We start from the raw sequence: 24360 nt of genomic DNA, 5'->3' as shown, positions 1-24360 counted from the left end.
TCCATGCAGTTCCTCCTGAATGTCTGCTTGGTACTCCTTGGCATTGAGTTGATGGATCTGGACAAGCTTGTCCCAGATGTCCTTTGCACAGGTGCAGTGCTCTATCTCCATCTTGATTCCATGAGATAGAGTCATCCTGAGCACTCCCATGACCCTCTGATCCTTGTCCATCCAGGATTGATATTCCCTGACAAGTTGGAGGTATAGGCTGACCTCTGCTGAAGTTGGAGTGGCTACCTCAGTCCTGGTAGATCTGACTCCCTCTGAAGCCAGTGCCTTTGGCTTCTCCTTTTTATCCAGAGTGATTGTTGAAGATTGGCATGCTATGACATCATTGATGATGCTCAAAGGTGCAATCTCAAGCACAAAGGGTCAACATGTGACCAGGATCACATGTTGTGACTGGAGACGCACTTATGTGACTGGAGTCACACTTATGCGACCAGAGACACACATATGCGACTGGAGTCGCATATTGGTGATGTCATTTGTGACTGGAGTCGCAAATACGTGACTGGAGACGCAATATGCGACCAGAGTCGAAATTATGCGACTGCTCTAGTCGCAAGTTCACTAGGGGACATGCTCATCAGAATAGCATATATAGCAGACCATTTGGGTCTGATTTCTCTTTCCCCTCTCATGTACTACTTTACTTTTGTGCAAGCAACCAGATACATAGTCATTCACACAAGAGATAATATCAGTCAATACCATCAAAGGAACAACTACACCATCAGCTTAGGCTGATGTTACAACACCCTTGGAGGTTTCATACTCAGGCCAGCTTCTCGATTCTCGTACCACAACACCAACGCCTCTACAGATACAGGCCTGTGTCGTTTGCTCCTAGCCATAATCCTTGGAATGTGGGCAACCCTGCTGGACATCAAGCATCAACCCACAGCAAGTGAGCGGAACGATGACACGTAGACCTCCCTAGTACTAGACAAGCTCGATGACATACTGGCTGGTAGTCCTGAGAGTGGGACGCGGACACTGGACGCTCAAAAGGAGCAGGACAAACATGCCTTAGAATTGGAAGCGGCAAGGCTGGAGATCGAGCGACCTGCAACAGAATTTGTACTCGGTGATGGAGGAAAACTAGGAATTGCGTCAGCAACTGCTTATGCAGACACCTCTAGACGATGTCTCTTTGCTTACCACAACCGATTCCAATTCATCAACGCCTGCTCGAGTGCATAGCCGGCTGCGCAAAGCTCTCAAAGACCCATCCAGTAAAAGGTCAGAGGTTTTGACCTGTCTCAGTCAGACCTATCATATTCGCTCAGCCTTTGGGGAACGGTTGTGTGAGGGAGTCGAAGGGGCTGCATTGGAAGTGGCGGTCCAGGTGGAATGCTTCTTAGGACGTTCACCTGGAGTCCCGCAGAAGGCAATTGAAACTGCTTGACACATGGTTCGCCTTGTTGAGGACATGTTGATACTGGAGGAGTGAAGGTCAAGGTAGCCAGGCAAAAAAGTCTAGGACAGTCAATACAGGCCTTCTCAGGTCATACTAAAGGTCTGCTTCAAGCTCAGTAATTGGTTGTGAAGACTTGAGTTGGACTCCTCCATTTCCGGGTTTGGTTAAATCATTGTTAAGTTTGGTTCCCAGTTGACCCAATCACTCGCATATTGGATGTTTCAAATGACATTTCGTTCTATTCCAAAGTCATGCGACACCGCTGTTTGGAATACTGCACTGGTGTTTGACGTTCCACACAGGTATGGTAGGGAAAGTTTGTTACTAACGACTATTCTCAGGTTCTGCATAAACAAATGGATGGTGGACCGGGGATATAGTCTCATCTTCAGCCCTGCCAAGAGAGCAGGATCGACCTAGAGCTTTCGCCTGCTGCTTGATTCATCCTTGTCATTACGGTGTAGTGGCAAGAGATGATATAATCTGCATTGTAAGGGTTCCACAGCACCTCCTCCATGGTTTTTGTGGCTGACACCTAATAGCATAACATGCGGCTGTCAGTCCCAGTTGCAAGAACAAAACATTGCACTAGACTGACCTGAAGCGTGATCGTAGCGGCGATAGTGTTTTGCAACTCGATAAAATGAGGGCTCTGGAAGTCACCAGCTTGATTGTTGATTGTCAAGTAAGATCCCAAAGTGTTACCAAGTCTGGCCAAATTCTGTTGACAGAGTCACTATCAATGCATTTTGTGCGAGCTGTTTGGAGCTGACTCACTGGAGATGGAGCCAACATCACACTGTGGCTGTCTTCAACCCACTGCTGAAGTCTTGCCAAGAATAAAGGATGCAACAAAGCTGCGCCGGAATCAACAACCCGACCGTAGTCAGACTTGGATCTGTCAATTTGATCTTGACTCCCTGCACTCAAGAACATGTACGCAAGGAAAAAGGGACATGCAATTATGGTAAGGATCTCACCAGAAGAATACGCCCGTCCAGCGTTTTATAATGGTGCATTGCACACTCCCTATCTACGATCCCCACTTAATTGCAGTCCCAACACACCCCACTCGATTGCAATCCCGACACATGATCAGCCTGTCCAAACCAAGGAGGACAGAAGTGACTTGCTGCTCCAATGTTTTCTTGAGAACGGCTCACCTGTAACCAGCTGTTACCGCACTCATCCTCTCCTGCTGTAGCAGTGGTCACTTTGGCCAGCCACAGCAAGACCTGCTTTGAAGTCAATTGAGATGTGTATACAGGGTAGATTTGTTGGGAGTCCTGCATGCAAGCACAACCTTCTGTGGCTCAAGCCGCAGCATCCACCAGCTCATCTGCGGATTGTTGAAGGCGGCAGACTGACTCGGTGACACACAACCTTCCCTTCTAGTCAAGAACCAGTGTTGCCACATCTCATCCCCAACCAGCATTCCTCTCAGACAAGGCAGTGAAGCAGTGGTAGATGAGGAACCTCTGGTCAAGGAACTCCCAACCAATGGAGCCCCGACCGGTTTGACAGTCATTTCAAGCTGTTCTAGCCTCTTGTCACTACCGGGCTTCCCTTCTGCTCACAGTGCTGCATTGAGGGTGCAATTATGGACCAGGAACATTCTCTCCCCCATTACTTGGTCCAGCATGTGATCAAAGAACGCCTTATTGCTCATTACAGGGATGAGGGATGCCGGGCCAAAGAGAGGCGCTACAGCAAGACAAACTGTAAAGCCCTTCTTGCAGTACTAAGTATTCACTTAGTCGGGCCTGTTCCAATGTATCGACACGGCAGACTCAGCCACTGTCGGACAGAGCAAAACAGACTGACACACTTACCTGAAACCGTTGGTTGAGCCCCAGTTCCCTGAATCTGTCTTCCGTCTCCTTCAAAACGGCTTTTGCTACACCTAGGTCCCATTTATGCTCTGCGGCGCCAGCTGTTGCGACCAATAAACGAACCTTGCACACCACCAAGACGTTGAGCTCATGAGGGAGCCTTGTCAGATCGGGGCAATAAGCCATATACCCGCAGTCAAACCGGCAGATTATTAGACGATTGTCCTTGGCTACAACAATCCTTCAAATCCAGCAACTCATGAAGTCACCACCATCATCCTCAACGCCTGCTTCATGAGATTCCCCCTGTTCTGAGTCAGGAGACGGCAGACGTCCTGGTTGTGGACAAAAATGACTCTCAGGTTGATCATGTCGATTGTGTCAAAGAAAAGGGGGGCAAAAAGCTTGTAATTGGGGTGATTCTCAAACTGTTTGCGAGTGCCTTGAGTAAGTCCGACCAGAAGTCTATGAAGAGACCTTGTGTATCTCCTGCAAGTTCAGTTGCGTACTGCATGAATGAAGGTCCATTGCCTGGATTCTTGCTGAGCAGTGAGAACGACATTGAGACGGAGAGACGGAGCTTATCAGTGCTATGTTACGCCTGCGGTTAACTAAACTTGCCATCCAGGTGGGTGAACGTACCTGTACCAGGCTTTGCCAGCTTTTGTGCTCTTCTTTGTGATCTCGCTTCCAATGTTGCAATGTATACTGGTAGCCAAGTTTTGGGTGGCAGCCGATGTTACCTCTGCCAAGGATTTGGCTCCAAACCGTGAAACCTGCTGAGTTGTTGCCAAATAGTGCATCATCCCTGTGAAGTAAGCCGATTCTTACGTGGGAGAGGAGCGAATCTCACAACTGAATTTATAACCAGATATGTCGCAGTTGTCTCAACAGTGTCCTATTTGGTGGTTCTTGATATCCTTTGCTTGTTATGCAACAAGGGTAGCTAGTCCTTGTTGATGTTGAAGAGGTGAAGTTGGAAAGGGAAAGGGTGAAAGGGATGAAGTGAAAGGTAAAGGTAATGGGAATGAATCTAGTGATAAGAGGTCTGAGTCCTCATGAAAGAGAAAAGGGATGACCCAATCCTCCTCTGGGGACTCCTATATATATGTACAATCCGAGGAAATAGCATGAACATGTGACTGTAGTCGCAAATGTGTGACTGTAGTCGCAAATGTGTGACTGTAGTCGCAAATGTGTGACTGTAGTCGCAAATGTGTGACTGTAGTCGCAAATATGTGACTGTAGACGCGAATGTGTGACTGTAGACGCAAAGATGCGTCTCAGTTCGCACAAATGTGACTGCAGACACAGACGCGTGACTGTGGTCGCAAAACTTGTGTTTCTGGTCACAAGTTGTGATTGCAGTTGCACCTTTACAATCCCGTAGTGTGCCTGTCATGAACCTAGTAACTCCCCGCAACGAGGAGGGTTTTTGCAAAGAAGAGGCAACAGGTAAGTTCAATTCTCCGCAGAGTCCCAGACTCGCCTAACGTTGAGGCTGTGTTCCAGGCTAGAGTCATGACCACTGCCCTTCCGGCTCTCAAGGAACACGATTATGATAATTGACACCATACCCTCAATAAAATGCGATGGCTCGACCTTCCCTCTTGGTGCGGCGTCTTTCATTTTGCCTATTGAATTCCCCTAGGACACAAACCTGAGAGTGAGTAGAGAAGGCCCAAAGCTAGATGTCATGCGGTGTGCCAACCTCTTCATAACTTTCTCCAGCCATCTGCCTATCGTCCAACATGACCTTGGGTTGCTATAAAGTCAATGCCATTTAGCAATTTCTGGGAGATTGTTGGGGATGGATTGCCGCAACAAGCTACGATGCCATTCGTTCCATTGACGCTGAATTAGCTTAGCGGAGTCAGCAGGTCATTGACAAAGTACAACAATGGAGCAAAGCTTTCCAGATCTTTGGTCTGACCTTCTTTCATGGTCTGGCAGTGCTTTGTAACATTCAGGGTAACCGACATTTGAATCATGGTGACGACAAGCTCGGTTTGGTGGCTATGACCAAGTGGCGCAACTACAATAGAGGCAATCTCATCCTTCACATCATGGAAGGCCTTACCATGTATGATACCAGGTAGAAGACATGATCACCTTCTGATCCGCCATTGCCATGCATGAGATCATGCCGTGCCAGGGGGAGCGATTGGCCGTAGTCCTGTTCTCCAAGAGCAACGCATTAGTTTCTGTGGAGCACATCTACAAGCGTCCAGTTAACCCTGTGATTCCTCTGGCCAACACTTTAGACACAGACAAAAAGGCTGAGTGTGCTGAGCTAGTAGCGGCAGAAGATTGGGACGCGCAACAAATGACATCACCAATATGTGACACCAGTCGCATAAGGATATCTCCAGTTGCATAAGTGTGATTCCAAGCACATAAGTATGTCTCCAGTCACATAAGTGTGTCTCCTGTCACAACATGTGATTCTGGTCACATGTTGACCCTTTGTGCTTGAGATTGCACCTTGTGCATCACTTATGATGTCATAGCATGCCAATCTTCAACACTAGAAAAAACACAATACAATATGCTCCTTAAACAGCTCTGCCGGAGTTGGCACAATATGAGTCCGACGAGCGCGCACCACTAGAACAGAAGATTGGCATGCCATGACATTATAGGTGATGCTCAAAGTGCAATTTCAAGCACAAAGAGTCAACATGGGATCTTTGTCACATGTGACTACAGTCACACCTCTGTAACTGGATTTGCAAATTGGTGGTGTCATTTCTGACTGGAGTCCCAAATATGCAACTGGGGTTGCAATTGTGCAACTAAGGAGGTGTCAGTTTGCTAGTGGAACATGCTCATCAGAATTGTGAATATAGCAGATTTGGGCCTGATTTCTCTTTCTCCCCTCATGTACTGCTTTATCTTGAAACAAGCAATATTGATTCGTCTTTACTACAAGACAAGATGACCTTTAGTAACACACCATTACTATTGCCTAGGTACATCAAGTAACCAGACTTAGTGGATCTAGTTGTCACTTCACAGCAAGCCATGGCTCATCTATCACATTGTTCATGCTGCAAGCTTGCAAAGTCAACAATTTTGCCATCATCACGACCGTTACCAATAGACACAAAGGTTGGTCCTTAGTAGCAAAATGCAGCCAGTCCAGAGTCCGTCGATGCTGTTTGGTTGAGCCCTCAGATTGTTAGGTCAGATAGGAGGGCTGCTGTCCTGGAGACTTTGAGGAGTAATTGCCTTTTGTATTCCCTGTGTAAAGGATCAGGGGAACAACTTGTGTTGCAAATCAGCATGTGATGATTAGTCATCAACATGAGGAAGCAATCTCAACCACAAAGCAGGAAGCAAAGCAGGAAGCAAAGCAGGAAGCAAAGCAGGAAGCAAAGCAGGAAGCAAAAAGGAAGCGAAAGGCACTGAACATTCTAGCAAGTGCTAGAAGGATTGGATTTGAAATAAATCACCGATATTGTTCGCCAAACAACCGATATTGTTCGACCACTGAACAACAGATATTGTTTGCCAAATAACCGATATCGTTCAATGTTGCCACCATTTGCCCCTTCCCAGAAAAGTATATATAGCAGGCCATTTGGGTCTGATTTCTCTTTTCCCTCTCATGTACTACCTTACTTTTATGCAAGCAACCAGATACATAGTCATTCACACAAGAGACAGCATTGACCAACACCATCAAAGGAACAGCTACACCATCAGCTTAGGCTAATATCACAACATACCAAGCTAGCTCCCTCTGGAACTTTGACGTCTTGCCAAGTTCCAGTATCCTTGACTGACTTGAGTTCCTTGTTGATGGCTTCATGCCACAAGTCAGACCTTGGATCTTGCATGGCTGCCCTTGTTGAAAATTGGCATGCTATGACATCATTGATGATGCTCAAAGGTGCAATCTCAAGCACAAAGGGTCAACATGTGACCAGGATCACATGTTGTGACTGGAGACGCACTTATGTGACTGGAGTCACACTTATGCGACCAGAGACACACATATGCGACTGGAGTCGCATATTGGTGATGTCATTTGTGACTGGAGTCGCAAATACGTGACTGGAGACGCAATATGCGACCAGAGTCGCAATTATGCGACTGCTCTAGTCGCAAGTCTACTAGGGGACATGCTCATCAGAATAGCATATATAGCAGACCATTGGGGTCTCATTTCTCTTTCCCCTCTCATGTACTACTTTACTTTTATGCAAGCAACATTGATTCATCTTCACAACAAGACAAGATCAGCACTAGTAACACACCATTACTATTGCCTAGGTACATCAAGTAGCCAACCTTGGTGGATCTAGTTGTTACTTCACAACAGCCCTGTATGACTGAGGGTCTTCCTATGTCTCTGCAGAGTGGACACTAGCCATTGCCATCTCTTGCATGCTGTTCAGCCTGGGTGACCTTCTCTTGATAGGTCCCCTGGGCTTGAGTAGCATGGGATCCTCATCATCAGAGTCTTCTTCTTACCCTGATTCTTCTATCTGAGGTGAAGGATCCCTATAGTCCAATGGCTGATCTTATGGGCCATTGACTACTGGTGGTGATGCTTCCTTCTGAGGTTCTTGATCTTCTTGATCTTCCTTGTCCTCAGAGGCATCCTCAGTATTAGGTGACTTTGTACCTCTATACTGTTGGTCAGGAAGATGCCCTTGATGTTGTTGTGATGTTCCCAGTGGAGTAGTGTTCCCTTCACTAGCTCCCTCTGGCCTCCTGAACACAACATCCCTGCTGGTAAGGGTGACATCTCTTCCTTCTTCTTGTATGACAACAAGGTAGCCTGCTCCAGTGATGTTTGGATGCAGCAGCTTGCCCTTGATTGCTTTCTTGGTGGTGAGATCATTCTTGAGTCTACCCTCCTTGGGTACCCTGATCCAGCACTCTGTTCCAAAGGGTTGAAGTTGGCCATATCCTGGCTTATGCTTCCACATGATCTCCTCCAGAGATCTCCATTGATATTGCTTGCCCATGTTGATGAGGGTGCAAGCATATTGCATGGCATGGAACCACCACTTGTGGTCCATCTTGGCAGCAATAAGCATGGAGGAACACATCTCCTTGATTGTCCTGTTTGCTCTTTCTGCTGTGCCATTGAGTTGAGGTGTGTATGGCGTGGTGACCTGGTGAACTATCCCATGTAGCTGCAGGTAAGGCTTCATGCCTCCCAGATACTCTCCACCACTATCTGTCCTCAGACACTACACTTTCCTGTTGAAAGCCAGTTCTGTGATCTTCATAAAGTTCTTGAAGCATCCTAGGACATCCATTGCTGTCTTGGTCTTTAGACCTCCTATGCAGGTCAAGCCTGTCAAGTCATCAATGAAGGTGATATAGTAGATGTTCCCATTGAAGTCTGGCTTGAGAGGCCCTGCTATGTCTGAGTGTACTATCTCCAGTGGTTCTTGAGCTGCCACGGAGATGTCACCAAAGGTAAGCCTAGTTTGTTGTGATATCAGCCTAAGCTGATGGTGTAGCTGTTCCTTTGATGAAGTTGACTGTTGTTATCTCTTGCGTAAGACTATGTATCTGGTTGCTTGCATAAAAGTAAAGTAGTACATGAGAGGAGAAAGAAGATCAGACCCTGATGGCCTGCTATATATACTTTTCTGGGAAGGGGCAAATGGTGGGAACAGGCTGCGGTTTGCGGTTTGCGGTTTGCGGTTTTGCTTCCTGCGGTTTACTTTGTGGTTGAGATTGCTTCTATGTGCTGATGACTAATCATCACATGCTGATTTGCAACATAGTTGTCTTGGCTATAGCACAGACCTCACATTCTTCCATCTTGAAGGGAGAGGTGTCCTTGTCTGTGATGTGCAGCTGTCCTGATGCTGCAACCTGCTTGATGGTACTGACACCCATGTGTCCTAGTCTGTTGTGCCATCCTTGTAAGGTGTCCTTGTCCTGGACAGTAAGGTAGAGATCCTCTTGCTCTTCCCTTTTATCCAATGAGCCAACATCTTCCTGTTGCTGAGATTGGATATAGTAATCCTTCTTGAGTGGCAACCTAAATGCCCTCAAGGTTCCTCCTGGACCTGTCTTGTAGACTGGAATGTTGATCCCATGTTGGCTGATCATACCACCATGTTGGGTGATATCTACATCCCATCCCTTAGCCAGTAGTGTTCCTTAGCTAAGCAGGTTAGCTGGTGCATCCTCCATGAGGACCACATCATGAAGTGTCAGATGCCCTATGGCACTCTGATCTTGAGGTAACTTCATGGTAACCTTTCCACCATGCTCAGAGACAGTAGCACTTCCTGAGGCTGTCCTGAACCTCTTGGAGAAAGCTAACTTCTCTACCTGGCTGAACACATCTTTGTTGTTGCAGATGTGGAAGTTGGCTCCAAGGTCCACAAGCCATTCTATGCTCTCTTCTTTGACTAGAGCAGCATATTCTTCTTCAGAGATCTCTTGAATAGCTGCGCCTGTCATGTTCCTGTGCAGGGCTGCTAGATCATCTGTAGGCTTGTTGTGGTGATTGTTGAGCCTGTTGTGTGACAGTCCTTTGGGTTTGTGGGTGTATCCATCTCCTATCCTAGGAGCTCTGCAATCCTTGCTAGAGTGGCCTTGTTTCCCACAGTTCCAACAAGATAAGGCTTTCTTGTTGCTCTGGTCCTTGTTGTGGTTCCTTTGTTGACCTTGACCAAAGTTCCTCCTTTGCTGCCTATGACCGGCTTTAGTGTTGGCAGTCGTGAACGGCGACTAGTGTGAACGGCGACTATTAGACGCCAATTTTGAACGGCGACTATTTGACGCCGTCCAAAATTGAACGCCGTTTATTGCCCCCGCGTCGACGTCCACGTCTAATTCGTATCCCCTCGAGCCAAGCGCCGACTAGACGTCGAAATTGTTTAGTCGTCACTGAGATATCGATTGACTCTTTCCATCCTTTTCTCCGTCCATGATTGAAACTATCTTCACCCAGAGCATAGATCAAGTTTCACAGTATCACGATCATCACAACGTTCTAAGTTCATACTAAGACTTGACCATGTAAACGCGTGAGAAGGACTCGACTTTCGACGTTGATTTCTGCTTCCGCAACAATAACAATTGAACTCGTCATGAACGTCGGCGACGTACTAGACGTGCACCCCACTCAAACTACCTTTCGATTCACATTGTTAGATTGTAACGTTCAAAAACTTCTGGAATCCCTAAGTCAGCTTCTAGACGCATGAACTAATCGTCGTTACAACCACGCGAACCTCCCGCACACGATGGAAGATTCGACTAACGCGATCGCGTCCGGGTCCCAGTCGGCCCCCCCTTCGACGCCCCAAAAAAAACGTCCTTGGTCGTCCATCCAAGGTTCTCCGGCCTCGTCTAGTCGGAAGAAAAACCGTCAAGACCTCAGCACTGACCGTCAGACGAGGTCAGCCGACAAAGATGAGGACGATGACGAAGAGGACGAGGAGGACGAAGAGGAGGACGTGCAGGGTGAGTTTGATCGCGTTCAATTTATACGTCTAGTATCCTTTCGGTGTTCGGTATTCGGGGTTCGAAGTCGTCTTGAAACCAACTCGATCACTTCAAACACATAGAATCGCCCTCCAAAAAAGGTAAAAAGGGGAAGAAAGGAGCAACGCTCCTTACCCAACAAGAAGAGGCTTTAAATGAGGGTAAGTTTTGAACGTTCAACTCGAGTGAACGTTCTCGAGTTGAACATCTAGTCGTTTGCTGCGTTTGTCACTGATACGAATGAGGTCTCTCTGCTTTGCGTTCAGCCAAACAAGCTTTAAAGGGGATTGAACGCCCCGAACAAAACGCCACGCTCGAGGAACATCGACAATATCTCGATGCGTGGTGCAAGGTCTGGTTCGATAAGGGCAAGGCCAATAAAAATAATAAGAGGTATTTGCGTCCTACCATTGCGACGCCCGGAGAACTTCGGGAGAAGAGCAAGGAGGCCGGTTCGTTCTGGTGGACGTGGCGATGCAAGTGAGTATGCGATCATGAACGTTCAGGATTTTTGAACGTTTAATCACTTCAGACGTTCACTAACTCGCTTAACGTGAACATCAACTAGATATTGCAAAACCTATTTCGTCCTGAAGTCGAACACCGATCCTGGTTCAGGATCAAGTTTGGAGTACCATGCCGACAAGTGTACCTCCAACCCCCAAAACGTCCCGGATGATGGTTTGAAACAGACCACTATCGCCTCGACGACGACCCTTGGCCCGGCCGTTCATCCTCTGGAAACGAGGCATGCCATTGTCGCCTGGATGGCCAGGAACAACCACTCGTTCAGCGTAGTGGATCATCCGGGTGTAAGTTCATCTTAATATACTTAGTCGGCCGATTAGGTTTGCACACGACTAAACGTTTATAATTCTGAACGTCCAGTTCAAGGAGATGTTCACTCGCTCCTACCCGGAGATGGAGAATGCCCTCCCATCAAGGAGAACGGTCGCCACCGACCTCACAAAGGTTTACCAGGTAAACCAGAAGAGGCTCACTGGCCACTTCAAGGCCCACGACGGGGCCTTTCATATCGCCGTCGACGGTTGGACTGACCGTCGAGGTAGAGCGTTCCTTGGCGTTCATTGCCTTTGGAACGTTGTTGGGCCCAACGAAGTGACGCCCAGGTCGATGCTCATCGACTTCATCCCGTACGTACACATGTGAACGTTCAAGTTTAAACGTGTAATATAAGGTTTGCCAGCAAACCTGAATAGTAACACACGGGACTAGAAGGTACGGGTAGGGTAATGACTGTAATAACGGATGTCTAACTACTACAAGGTGCCAGTTAGACATCTTCAAACACACCTCCTAATAGGTCTCCGAGAGGGTCTCCGAGAGGGTCTCCGAACGGACCTCCGTACGAGGTGAAAACCTACATCCCGCGTGTGTACGACATGCGTACCGCGGATGCCTATAATAGGATCCCCCCCTTAGGGCGAGATTCCAGATTGCCCAAAGTAGCCGAGTAGTCCGAGGCTAGAGTAGACGTTTCATCTTGAAGTTCTTTGTTCCCTCGAAACGTCCAGTGTCTGTACCCCCGCGACTCTCCTCACGTCTCCGCTCTATTGTCCCCGAAGGGATCGTCTAGAACCTTCGATTTGTACGTCTAGGTACACTTGTTCTCCTGAAACACTGCTCGGCGCCCGTGGGTGCTGCGGTGGAGAACGTATTGTCTATCGATGTCGTCGACTCGTCTGAAACGCCCAACCGACGACGATGACGCGTCGCGCGTCCATTTTCTATTGTCTCTCCTGCGGACATCGCAACATGGTTTTGTCCGCAATATTGTTCGTTGATGTAAACAAAGGTGATGTCGTATGTATCGACGTCCTTTCTAACCGATATTGCTATATTCTCTTTGTCGTGTTCGAAGTAACGACTTCTTGCTTTGTCCTAGTAGCTGCTACCTAGGTCTCTTTTGTCTTGTTCTCGAAATGTGAAAGGTATAAGACCCCCGAGGGGGTTTGTCGACTTGATATTTTTCGACGTACGTATCCTCTCTCCTTTAGCAAACCTATAGCTTACTATTCCCGTATCTTTTCATTCCATCCTTTCGTACCATGCCTCCCTCTGCTCCCCCTACTCCCTCGAAGACTCGCCGACGCCAGGCCGCCACGGCCTGGGAAAACGACGCCGTGTATGGCTATATACGCGGTAACAACTGGGAGGGCTTCGAGGTCAACGAAGTCAACGCCTTACAGAAGGCAAAGGAACGATTCCGGGGAACCGTCCCGGCGGAAATCCACTCCGCGTGGATGAGAGGGGATGTGGATGGCGTGAACGGGTTGCTGGTAAGCCTTTGATATTCCTTTTGTTTTGTGTCCCCGATAGGGTCTCCGACTGACTCTCCTTTGGTATTTGATTTTCGATCTCCAGGCCCAATTCTCTGGTGGTTGGCAGTGGTGTTGCCAACGTTGCTTCGACGGCGTCAAGTTCAAGAGCGTCACTCCCGCCGACTTTGTGACGTACAACCCGGAAGACGGCACGTGGTGGGACGTGATCAGCGTCGAAGGTCTCTTTTTCTGTCGCCACCTCATCCACCCGCCTCGCACCGCCGGCAACGTCACCAGGTCCTGCGGTCGGTGTGCCCCGAAGAAGCTCGGGTGCACCTCCGTTCGCCGAGAGATGGTTGTCGTCTTCGACGACGACGAGGACACCGAGACCCGAGTCCGAGCGGGGTTGGTGTTGTTGCGTCAGGACAAGATGGCCGTGGGGACTCGAGACGAGGTCGCGGAGCAGATCGAGAGGCTCCTTGATACGGTTGTGAGTTTGTTGTTTTCTTTTCTTCTCCTTCAATTGACTTTTCTTGCGTGCTATTCTATCCAGATCGTACCCCAACTTAACCGTCGATCCGGAGTCTCCGTCATGAGCCAGCGCGGGGCTCTTTACAAGGCCATCGCCGACAACAAGGAGGAGTGGGACCACCTGGACCCCAACACTCGTTGCGGTTGGGAAGGGTTCGAAGAGGCCCGCAAGATCACCTTCGATTTCGCCGAGGGTCAGTACAAGGCCCTTCCCGTGTGGCCCGGCGAGGAGGACACCATGGACGTGGACGAGGAGGAGACCGAGGTCCAGATCGTTAGTACTCTCTTTCTTCGTTTGCGTTTTGAGCTAACCCAAGTTCTCCTAGGCTGCGCGGGAACGGGACGCCAAGGAGGCAGGCTACTAGCAGAGCAGGGGAGATGATGATGATGATGCTGCTACAAGGTGATGTGGTGATGCTACATGTGTGTGGGAGCCTCTATCTATGTGTGGGAGGAGAGGGCGCGCGCGCCCTAACACCCCCCCTTTGACTTACGGAGAAGTCATAGACTTCAAAGACTCCGAAAAAAAAACTATCTAAAACCCGGAAACGAGAGAGAAGAAAAGAATAGGGAGGGGTGTTCGTCGCCGGTCGATCGGCGGTATCGTGATGGTTTCGTAGTGTCGGTATTCGCTTGGAGCCCGCTCGCTAGTCGTAGGTGGCATAATCGCCGGTCCGAGTCGCCCCGCCGGGTACGTTGCCGCCTCCATTGTCCGAACCGTGATCGTCGTCGTCTCCCCCTTCCCTTAACACTGCGTCCGATCCTACATTCACCCATCTCTTGAGTTTGCTCCATCCCACTCGTCCTCGCTTTGGGATCCCCTCGAGCGTCTCGAGCGAGACCGACCTGTCCCCGCAATGCGTGACTCTCAGGGGGCCTTGCCATTTGGCTCGTAGTTTGCCCCCTACCGCGTACGATCGCTCGTCGGTACCGTCGTAAGCCAGGACGAGGTCTCCGACTTTCGGCCTGAATTCGTTGTATGTCGCCTTTAACGACCTCTCCATCCGCGTCCTTTGTTCGGCCGCGAACGCCGACTCCGCGTCCCGTCTTAGCGAGGATAGGAGTAGTAGTCGCCTCTCGGGGTCGATCGCGTATTGCCCGGCGGCATCTTTGACCCCGAAAAGCAGCTCTTTCGGTGAGAATCCTCCCAGGAATCCTAGTTGCCTCTCGTTCAGGACCTGTTATAGCGACGCGCGCGTACGCCGGACTCGAGTCGTACCAACTCCGGCGGAGTTGTTCAAGGAGCATATCGTATTGTACCACTTTGTATCAGCATTGTAGTATATAGTCTTTCATCTGTTATTACATCTATATACCCTAGTCCTACGTTCTACATTACTCCCGGATATGTCCTCGCAGGTATACATCGAGCCGGTCTTCCCTGGAGCCTTCTCGACGCCTAACAGAATAACAGATCATCCGAGTTCCCCGGGTAATGACTTGAACGTAGCAACTGGAGAACCGTTGGTGCTGAGCAGCATAGGTTCTCCCTCTCGACCGGAGGCTCATATTACGGTCACCGGCACCTTCTACCCGAATGGTACTCCGACGGAGACGGTCTTGATGATCGACTCAGGAGCGACCAGTTTGTTTATAGACACCGAATTCGTCGAGCAACACGGATTCGACCTCATTCCTTTAGAACGACCCCGACCACTCCTGGTCATTGATGGGAGAGAGATCTCTTCCGGTGCAGTTACACACCGGGTACAAGCTAGACTACGTATCGGTAGACATACCGAAACGGCGTACTTCTACGTATGTAGCCTCGGAACTTTCACAACGGTGCTCGGCCTACCATGGTTGAAGGAGCACAACCCCCGAATTGACTGGGAAATGAGCGCAGTAGCGTTCGAAGATAAGTGCGTCCAGAACGGATGTACACCAGCAAAAGAAATAGTATACTCCCCCGTGGATTACGAAGCGGAGGAGAAGGAGTTACGTTCGACGGACCGAATCAAAGGAGGGGTCACCGAAGAACTAGTAGTGGCCTACCTCAAGGCCAATGATGAAGAAGAAGAGAGGGTGAGGCGTCCCGACTTATGGGATTGGGACGACAAGCCAGCGGAGAGTTTCCCGGGAGACCTGGACCCTCCCGAATATATGGAGACGTTACGGAAGGTGGTACCGGAGAAGTATCACGCTTTCCTCGGAGCGTTCTCCAAGACCAAGGCCGACGAGTTGCCGGCACATAGAGACTTCGATCACTCGATCGACGTAGAGGAAGGGAAAGTACCCCCCTTCGGAAAACTCTACAACCACTCCGAAAAGGAGAGCGCCGAATTGAAGCGCTGGATCAAGGAGAACCTTGATAAAGGTTTTATCAGGGCTTCGACGTCACCCGCCGCAAGTCCCGTATTGTTTGTCCCGAAGAAGGGAGGAGAGCTCAGGCTATGTATTGACTACCGGCGTTTGAACGCCATTACCACAAAGGATCGAACCCCGTTACCGCTGATTTCCGAGACGCTCGATAAGTTAACGACAGCGAAGGTCTATACCAAGTTGGACCTCCGAGGAGCGTATAACTTGTTACGAGTAAAGGAAGGGGACGAATGGAAGACAGCTTTCCGTACTAGATACGGACTGTTTGAGTGTCTGGTGATGCCGTTCGGGTTGACGAACGCTCCGGCGACGTTCCAGAGGTGGATGAACCATGTGTTCAGGGACCTTCTGGACGAGTCCGTCGTAGTGTACCTGGACGACATCCTCGTGTTCTCTCCCGACGAGACTACGCACGAGAGACACGTGAAGGAGGTGCTGCGAAGGCTACAAGAAAATGGGCTGTACGCCAAAGCAGAGAAGTGTGAGTTCCACACAACGGACACGGAGTTCCTTGGATACGACGTGTCTCCGGGAGGGGTAAAGATGAACCCCTCCAAGGTGTCGTCCATAGAACAATGGGCGGCGCCTCGAAACCTGAAGGGACTACAGTCGTTCCTAGGTTTCGCCAACTACTATCGGAGGTTCATCACGAACTACTCCCAGAAGATACAGGGGATGACAAAGCTCCTGAAGAAAGGAGTGCGGTTTCAATGGAACGAATCCGCAGAGACTGCGTTCGTAACGCTGAAGAAGGCGTTCACGCAGGCGCCTATACTGGCGCATTTCCAGGAAGATGCAGAGGTAACGTTAGAAACGGATGCCTCGGCCGGAGCGATTGGAGCAGTGATGTCGCAGAGAGGTTCGGACGGAAAACTCCGACCAGTAGCGTTCATGTCAAAGTCGTTAACTCCCGCAGAGCGGAACTACGACGTTCACGACAGAGAGATGCTGGCCATCGTCTACGCCTGCAAGATATGGCGACACTACCTGGAGGGACCTCACCCTATTCGGATCTTTACCGATCACAAGAACCTCGAGTACTTCCGAACGGAGAAGTTACTGTCGAGGCGACAAGCAAGATGGTCCCAGCTGTTGAACAGTCTGAGCTACACCCTGGAGTACAAGCCGGGGGTGATGAACGGTAAGGCCGACGCCTTGAGTCGGAAAGAGGAGCTCCTAGAAGAGAGCGAACCAAGACAGACCGAGACGATGCTACGGCCCATGAATCTCTCGGCTACAGCGCGGGAGATTCCTCCGCATCTACAGATCAACGGTACCCTGCCAATTCCCGGCGAGGACCTCCGGAGAGACCTGTTGCAAGGTTACGAGGCGGACGAAGTAGTCAAGGCCATCTTGGAGAAGATGGAGAGGGAGCCCAACGAGCAGGGTCCCTACAAGAAGGATGGCGAGGGGTTCCTAATCTACAAGGGACTCCTGTACGTCCCTGACGTGGAGTCGGTAAGGGTCCGACTGATGAAGTACGTTCACGACGGCAAGCTCGCGGGGCACTACGGGCGAGACAAAACGGAGGACCTCCTCTCGAGAGACTTTTATTGGCCCCGAATGAGAGACTGGGTAGGCAACTACGTGGCCTCGTGCTTGACGTGCCAGAAGAACCGCCGTCCCCGACAAAAGCCGATCGGAGAATTGGCCCCTCTACCTGCGGCGAGGAAGCCGTGGTCGTCTATCACTTGGGACCACATCACGGACCTCCCCGAGTCATTGGGCCAGGATGCAATCCTGGTAATCGTCGACCGCTTCAGTAAGCGGGCACACTTCATCCCGTGTCGAAAGGATAACAACGCCTCGTACCTGGCGAAGTTATTCTTCTCCCACTACGTCAAGTTGCACGGGTTCCCTGATCAGATCATCTCGGACAGAGGAACATTGTTCATGTCTAGCTTCTGGCGGGATGTGTGTGCTTTTGCGGGTGTCGAGAGGAGGTTCTCGACGGCATACCACCCGGAGACTGACGGACAAACGGAGAGGAGCAACTCGACATTGGAACAGTACCTGCGGAGTTACGTGAACTTCCAGCAGGATGATTGGGCGGAGTTGTTGCCTCTGGCGGAGTTCGCCTACAACAACTCCAAGCATTCCGCCATAGGGATGTCGCCTTTCATGGCCTCCGAGGGGACTGACCACAAGTTCACCATCCGGATGGCCGAAGTGCCCAATGAAAGCGCGGATGAGTTCAGGGAGCGACTCTCGAACATCCACGAGTCGGTACTCCGGGCGTTGGAGCAAGCAAGGGTAGATATGGCGAAATACGCCAACAGAAAGAGGCGACCCGTTCCCGACGAGGGAATGGAGGTCGGGGATCAAGTGATGTTATCTACGGACCACATCAAGACGGTTCGTCCAAACAAGAAGTTGGACTACAAGACCCTCGGACCTTTCAAGATCACCGAGGTCGTGGGAGATGCGAAGATGGCGCGAAGGTTGGAGCTTCCCGAGCAACTGCGGCGGGTACACCCCGTGTTCCATGTCTCGATGCTGATTCCGTACAAGCGGAATGAGCTGCCCTCGCGGGAACAGGTCCCGCCTCCTCCCCCAGAGGTGGTGGATAACGGTGACACCCAGTGGGTAGTATCTGAGATCGTAGATTCGCGGAGCAGGAAGCGGGGACGTCAGACGCGTACCCAATATCTGGTGCGGTGGGAAGGTTACGAGGATGAGTATAACGAGTGGGTACATCCGGAGGACTTCCACCATGACGACCAAGCGGTGCTGGATTATCATCGACGATACCCAAACAAGCCGAAACCTGCTTTCGAGGAGTACGGCGATGCCTAGGGCGTTCGGAGCTCGCCCGTAACGGGGGGATCCTGTTATAGCGACGCGCGCGTACGCCGGACTCGAGTCGTACCAACTCCGGCGGAGTTGTTCAAGGAGCATATCGTATTGTACCACTTTGTATCAGCATTGTAGTATATAGTCTTTCATCTGTTATTACATCTATATACCCTAGTCCTACGTTCTACATTACTCCCGGATATGTCCTCGCAGGTATACATCGAGCCGGTCTTCCCTGGAGCCTTCTCGACGCCTAACAGGACCCGCACGCTGGCACTCAGCGTCTCCGGCCAGTTCCTCGGTACTGTCGGTGTCGTAAGCGAAGGCATGTGTTGCACGTCGAGGTTACACATCCTTCTCAGCCTTTCGAGCACCTGGTGGTTCGTGTTCTCCGCTATCCCGACGTGTTCGTAAGGCGTCGCGAGTCGCAACGTAGTCAGCTCCCCGCACCAGTCCAGTACGTCCTTGTTGTTAAAAGGCGATCCATTGTCAGTCCAGAGCGTTTTCGGTCGCAAGAACTTGTCCGATACTTCTCGCAGCGCTTTCAAAGTCGTAGCCGCGGATCCGGGTCCCCTACAAGGCCAGGCGAAAATATACCTGGTATAGACGTCGATTGCGACCAGGATCGATTCGTTCCCATGGGCATGAGGCATCGCTAAGTAATCCATCGCGACCGTGTCAAATGGTCGAAAGGCGAATACCGGCTTGAGGAGGTACTTTTGCATGCGGTGCCCGAACTGACAACATCTGCGACATTGAGCTATCGCTTCGTCGATGTCCTTGCGCATTCCCGCCCAATGCGTCGTACGAATGAGTTTTCCCAGGGTAAGGTCCCGCCCAACGTGGCCGTGTTCTCGATGCACCCTCGCGGCTACCTCACCCCCCTCTCTCTTGGGAAGCACTTTGACGCTACCTACCCCGGGTATCCTATGCATTAGATCCGGCCCCGCCGTCCAGTAGCTGACGGCCTTCCTCTTTGTATCCTGTACGGCGTCTCTTTCGATAAGTTCGACTTCCAATTGTGTGACCCACCGAGTCACATCCAAAAGCTCGTCATCCCGGAACCGGTCTACGATACCTTGGGCTTCGTCCGCTTCCAGCAGCCCGATAGTCCCCGTCGATTCGTATAGGCTGTTCGATAAACCCAGACGAGCCTCCCATCCAGGCTCTGTGGAAGTACCCGGGCTCGACCCATTTCGGGATAGGGCGTCAGCGATGGTATTTATCCTACCCGGTCGATGGACCATTCGTACGATGCCCGAGCTCGCGATCGCCTCTTTCCAAATCGAACGGGTACCAGGCATGGCGTCGTTGCGCATCAGATCTCGGACGGCCTGGCAGTCAGTTTCTAGCAAAATCCGTTGTCCATAGACCCATTTTTCGAATTTGTCTAGTGCCCATTTGACGGCCAACAGCTCCAACGCGGAGGAGTGCATTCTCGCTTCGGCTTCGGTCGTACCACGGCTCGCATAGGCTATTGATCGTCGTCCCCCATCCGTCTTGTCGGCTTGCCATAGGTGCGCCCCTAATCCGAGTTTCGACGCGTCGGTTGTCAGCCCGAACTCGGAGCCGTCGTACCTCCCGGCCACCAGGATGGGATACGAAGTGAGGCCTGCCTTAAGTAAGGCCATCGCCTCTTCGCACTCTTTCGACCACCGGCTCTCGATATTCGTTTCCTCCAATAGTCGTTTTCCACCCTTCTTGCTCGTGGGTTGTACGTCCGCCGACGCGATGGCATACAGGGGCCTTGCGACCTCTGCAAAACCTGGAAAGTAGGATCTGAAGCAGTTACATGTTGCCACAAACGAAGCTACGTCGCGGGCGGTAACTGGTCGGGGCCAGCGTAGTATCGCTTCGATCTTGTTTAGGTCGGGGCTCACTCCTCTCGAGGACACTAGCGACCCGCCTATATGGGCCGTTGTCACGAAAAGAAACGTTTTCTCCGCGCTCAGTCGTAGGTTGTCGCGTCGAGCTCGTGCTAGCACCGATCGCATTGTTTCGAGGACCACCGAGAACTCGTCTCCTGAGGTAAATATGTCGTCCATCCAAACCGAGACCGGCCCTGGGTCTACCAACTCCCCTAGCGTTTTCAGTACCGCCACTTGGTAAGTCGCGGGCGAACCGGTTGGCCCCATCGGGAGTCTCTTGTAAGAAAAGTACCCGAGGTTGGGGAGTCCGAAACATAAGAACTTCCGGTCCTCGGGCGCAATTGGCACCCAAAAGAACACCCCGAGGCCGTCCATTTGGCATATCCAACGTTTTCCCGAGTGTCGTAGGACCTTCGCGTCTAGATCCCCTGGCATGAACGCGGGTACCTCGGTCGCCTTGTTGAGTGCTCCGAAATTGTGGCACATTCGATAGGTTGCAGCCGCCTCGACCTCTGGGAAGGGTCTTTCATCAGCAGCATCCGATCGTTCGTCTCAAGGAGGTACGTCATTACGTACCGCGGGAGTATGGGGGCTCTCGAAGTCCCCCGTCAGTGTGGGCCCTGGTAATTCTAGCCCAGAGCACGGGGGTGTCCCGATTTTTGTGTCCTTCGACCATAGAGTCGGTAGGCCGGCCGCCTTTAGCGCGTCGTCCGCCAGCCTTCGAATCCGGTCAAGGTCTCCCTCTTGGTATTTGCCTTTTTTCGCGGCCATTACCGTAGGGTAGCACCCAGCTATGTCTTCTGGCGCAATGGGTTCTATCACGTCCGCAGCAAGCAGCTTCGCCGTCATCTTGCGGGCTGCGATTAGCTGCGGCTCCGTCAGAGGCCTTCCGTGCGCGTAGCGAGGCAACTTTGTCCCTTCCGGTACCTTCAGTCGGTGGACCGTATGAGGGCAGGCGCCTATATCCTTGAGGTCGGTCGCCCAAACATCGTTGTACTCCCTGACCAAGTTTTCGACAGCCGCTCGTTGATCTGGGCTGAGGTCGTCGCCGATTGTCACCTTCGACAAGATCTCCTCCGCCCGGTTAGCGGTATCGCCGGCCTCGCCGTTGTCGAGTCCCTCAGCCTTCGTCTCTGAGTAGCCGTTCATTCCGTTGCCGCCGATCCATAAACAATCGCTACCCGACGCCCTGGGTGTCGATATCCATGTCCGTGCTTTCTTTCCTTTCGTAATGGTGACCGACTCGGCTCCGTAGTCGACGACAGCTGCCGTCTGCTTCAACCAGGGCTTCCCTAGTAGGACTTCCCAGTCGCCGTTCGATTCCATCACGTAGAACTTGACCGTACCTCTCGCCGCGCCCTGAGGGTGCGGGACTTCAAGGTTAGTCGAGATCGCTCCGTCCAACTCTACTCTTGTTCCGTTCGCCACTTTAACACCAAAGTTCACGGCCGTGGCTTCCCCGAATATTGATCGGTTAACCCTGTAGAAGTTTCGGTCTATGATGTTAAAAGCGGCTCCTCCATCTACGATTCCTTCGAAATCCAAGTCTTTCGCTCGAAGGCTCAGCGTAACCGGGTATCCCGGTACGTCCGACTCTTCGTCTCTGAGAGCGTATGTCAGCTCACCGCTCTCCGATTCGTCTCTTTCTCCATCTCTAATCTCCTCGTCTATCCTCTCTTCTGTCTCCGGCGTTTCGTGCACTTCCGTCCTTGCTTCGGATCCGCTCCTCCTCGCTCCGCCGCTCCTGGTCTCGACCAACCTTATCACGCCTTCCTTCCTCCACGGCTGGTCGATTCGTCGAGCTCGATTGTCGCCTACCAATCGAGCTCTCCACCATTTCCCTGGTCGGCAAGGAAATCAAGGCCGGAGGGGTCGTAGGCATCGCCATCTAGGCCGATTTCAGTGAGCGGTGGAGAGAGAGGGTATTGGTGTTGCGGGAGCATCGTAGGACTTTGCATGGGCGAGTATCCGTCGAATCCGACGTGTCGGATGCTACCAATAGGGATACCGTTAGCACCAGTTGAGGGTCCGTTTCTCGGTCCCGATGCGTTTTGTCGCCTTTTCTGACCCGCCACGAGGCCTCTATACCTTTGTTCCTCTATCGGTAGTCGGTTCCCTCCATCCGGGCACAGGGGTCGTATGTGGCCTACCTTCCCGCACCCGAAACACTCGTCCGAGCCCGGCGGCGCCGTCCCCGGCGAAGTGGGATACGGCGCACTCAGGGTCACGAACCCGGTCGGATTCCTCTGGTGCCAAGTGCGTCTAGCGGCTTCCCAGGCGTCGTGTCCGTCTTTTGTCTCTTTGAACGGTCCTAGGGGTACCGTGGCTTGTTGCGGTCCGTATGGAGGTCTCTCTGCGTAAGCGGGTCGGCTGTTGTACGCTTGTCGGTCGCTATAGATATTCCGGTTCTCGTAGGCTCGTTGATCGGTGTGGGTCCTCTCCTCTTGGGCGGGTACGTTTTCGTTCGTGTACAGGCCCAAGGCGCTGCGTTGGTTTCGGATTTGAGGCTGACGTTTCACCATCCTTTCGAGCTCCATGATCTTCTGGTCTTGGGCAGCCGCGTGCTTCACTCGGTGCACCGCCGAAGTCGACATGTTTTCGACAGCCGTGGCCAAGTCCCGAACGCTCCCGATCGCGTTCATCGACGTCAAATACGACTGCGTGTAAGGCCCTACGTTGTTTAGGACGATTTCGACCGTGGATTGATCTCCAGGGCTTCCCGCTTGGTATGCCAGCGAGGTCACCCTTTTCGCCCAGGCGATGTGTTTCTCCTCGCCGGCGCTGTTGGTCTGGCCGACGTCTGAGTCGTCGAGCCTGACGTGGAGTAACTCCCGCAGGGCTTTTCGCTTTGACTCGGTGCTGCTCCCGTACTTCTCTTCGATCAACGCTTCCAACGTCTTCCATGAGGCCCTCTGTACGTCTGTAAGGTCCTTGTACCAGAGGTAGACCTTGGACCCCTCCTCTAGAGCGACCTCGAAGAAATCCGCAACCTCCGAATCCTTGTTCCATACTTGGAGGATCAACATCTTGGTCTTGAAATCCTTTTTGAAAGCGGGCCAGTTAGACCCTGTGAACGTGGGGATCGAGATATCCATCCTGATCGGTAGTATGTCGGTTGAATCGTCGATAGGGGTAGCGGGTTTGCCGGTTTCGACTTGTTTGATGCGGAAAAGTTCGTCGAGGGTTGTGAGAGACCAGCCGGGAAGAGCTCGCAGGTCGATCAGGCGGCTGGCTCTGGCTGCCAATTCTACTCGGGACAGTATCCTTGATGAGGCGTTTTGTACCGTATCGGCCGCTGATTCCATAGACTGAGGTCCAGTCAGCCGTCGTGCGTACGTAGTCCGTGAAAAATTTTCTATGTCGTGTCGAGCCTCGTACGTACGTGCGTCTCGATCGGGTCTTTTTCGAGAGGAGAGGCTCAATCCAGCTGCGTCGCCACAAGGAGGCAGGCTACTAGCAGAGCAGGGGAGATGATGATGATGATGCTGCTACAAGGTGATGTGGTGATGCTACATGTGTGTGGGAGCCTCTATCTATGTGTGGGAGGAGAGGGCGCGCGCGCCCTAAACGCCCGCCTCGCGGCCGAGAAGGCCAACGAAGAGGCCCGCCAGAAGCGGCTCGACGCCGAGGCCGCCAGCAAGGTCGCTGAGGATGCTCGTTTGGAGTACGAACGAGCTCGGGAACGCCTCGCCGCCGTCAACCCCCCTCGTCCCCGCACTCCGCCTCCCGCCAAGGACACCGCTCCCCCTCCCGCCCAGGACAAGCAACCCTCGCAACGAGGTAGCAGGGCCAGGTCCCAGCGCGAGGGGACCGCGAGCGAGCACACCGCGGACCGC

General features: G+C 51.7%; 3 protein-coding genes across 3 annotated transcripts; all 3 read right to left on the bottom strand.

Moving 5' to 3' along the window:
• Positions 1-1811: 1811 nt before the first annotated feature.
• Positions 1812-4061, bottom strand: HD553DRAFT_325114 (uncharacterized protein; the record flags this gene model as incomplete). Its single annotated transcript, XM_046181571.1, has 7 exons — positions 1812-1958; positions 2022-2144; positions 2201-2242; positions 2587-2709; positions 3256-3378; positions 3525-3720; positions 3898-4061. 7 exons carry the CDS (start codon positions 4059-4061, stop codon positions 1812-1814), a joined length of 918 nt encoding a protein of 305 aa, XP_046035175.1.
• A 15257-nt stretch (positions 4062-19318) lies between these two features.
• Positions 19319-19561, bottom strand: HD553DRAFT_252440 (uncharacterized protein; the record flags this gene model as incomplete). Its single annotated transcript, XM_046177323.1, has 1 exon — positions 19319-19561. A coding segment is annotated over one exon (243 nt), but the record flags the coding sequence as incomplete, so codon positions are not given.
• A 1770-nt stretch (positions 19562-21331) lies between these two features.
• Positions 21332-21607, bottom strand: HD553DRAFT_252412 (uncharacterized protein; the record flags this gene model as incomplete). Its single annotated transcript, XM_046177322.1, has 1 exon — positions 21332-21607. A coding segment is annotated over one exon (276 nt), but the record flags the coding sequence as incomplete, so codon positions are not given.
• Positions 21608-24360: the final 2753 nt, after the last annotated feature.

Source organism: Filobasidium floriforme (assembly GCF_021052385.1).
Source record: "Filobasidium floriforme strain CBS 6241 chromosome Unknown HD553scaffold_16, whole genome shotgun sequence".
In the NCBI taxonomy this organism is placed as follows: Eukaryota; Fungi; Basidiomycota; class Tremellomycetes; order Filobasidiales; family Filobasidiaceae; genus Filobasidium; species Filobasidium floriforme.
The sequence above is the reverse complement of the archived record's forward strand: the minus strand, read 5'-3'. Positions and strand labels throughout refer to the sequence as shown.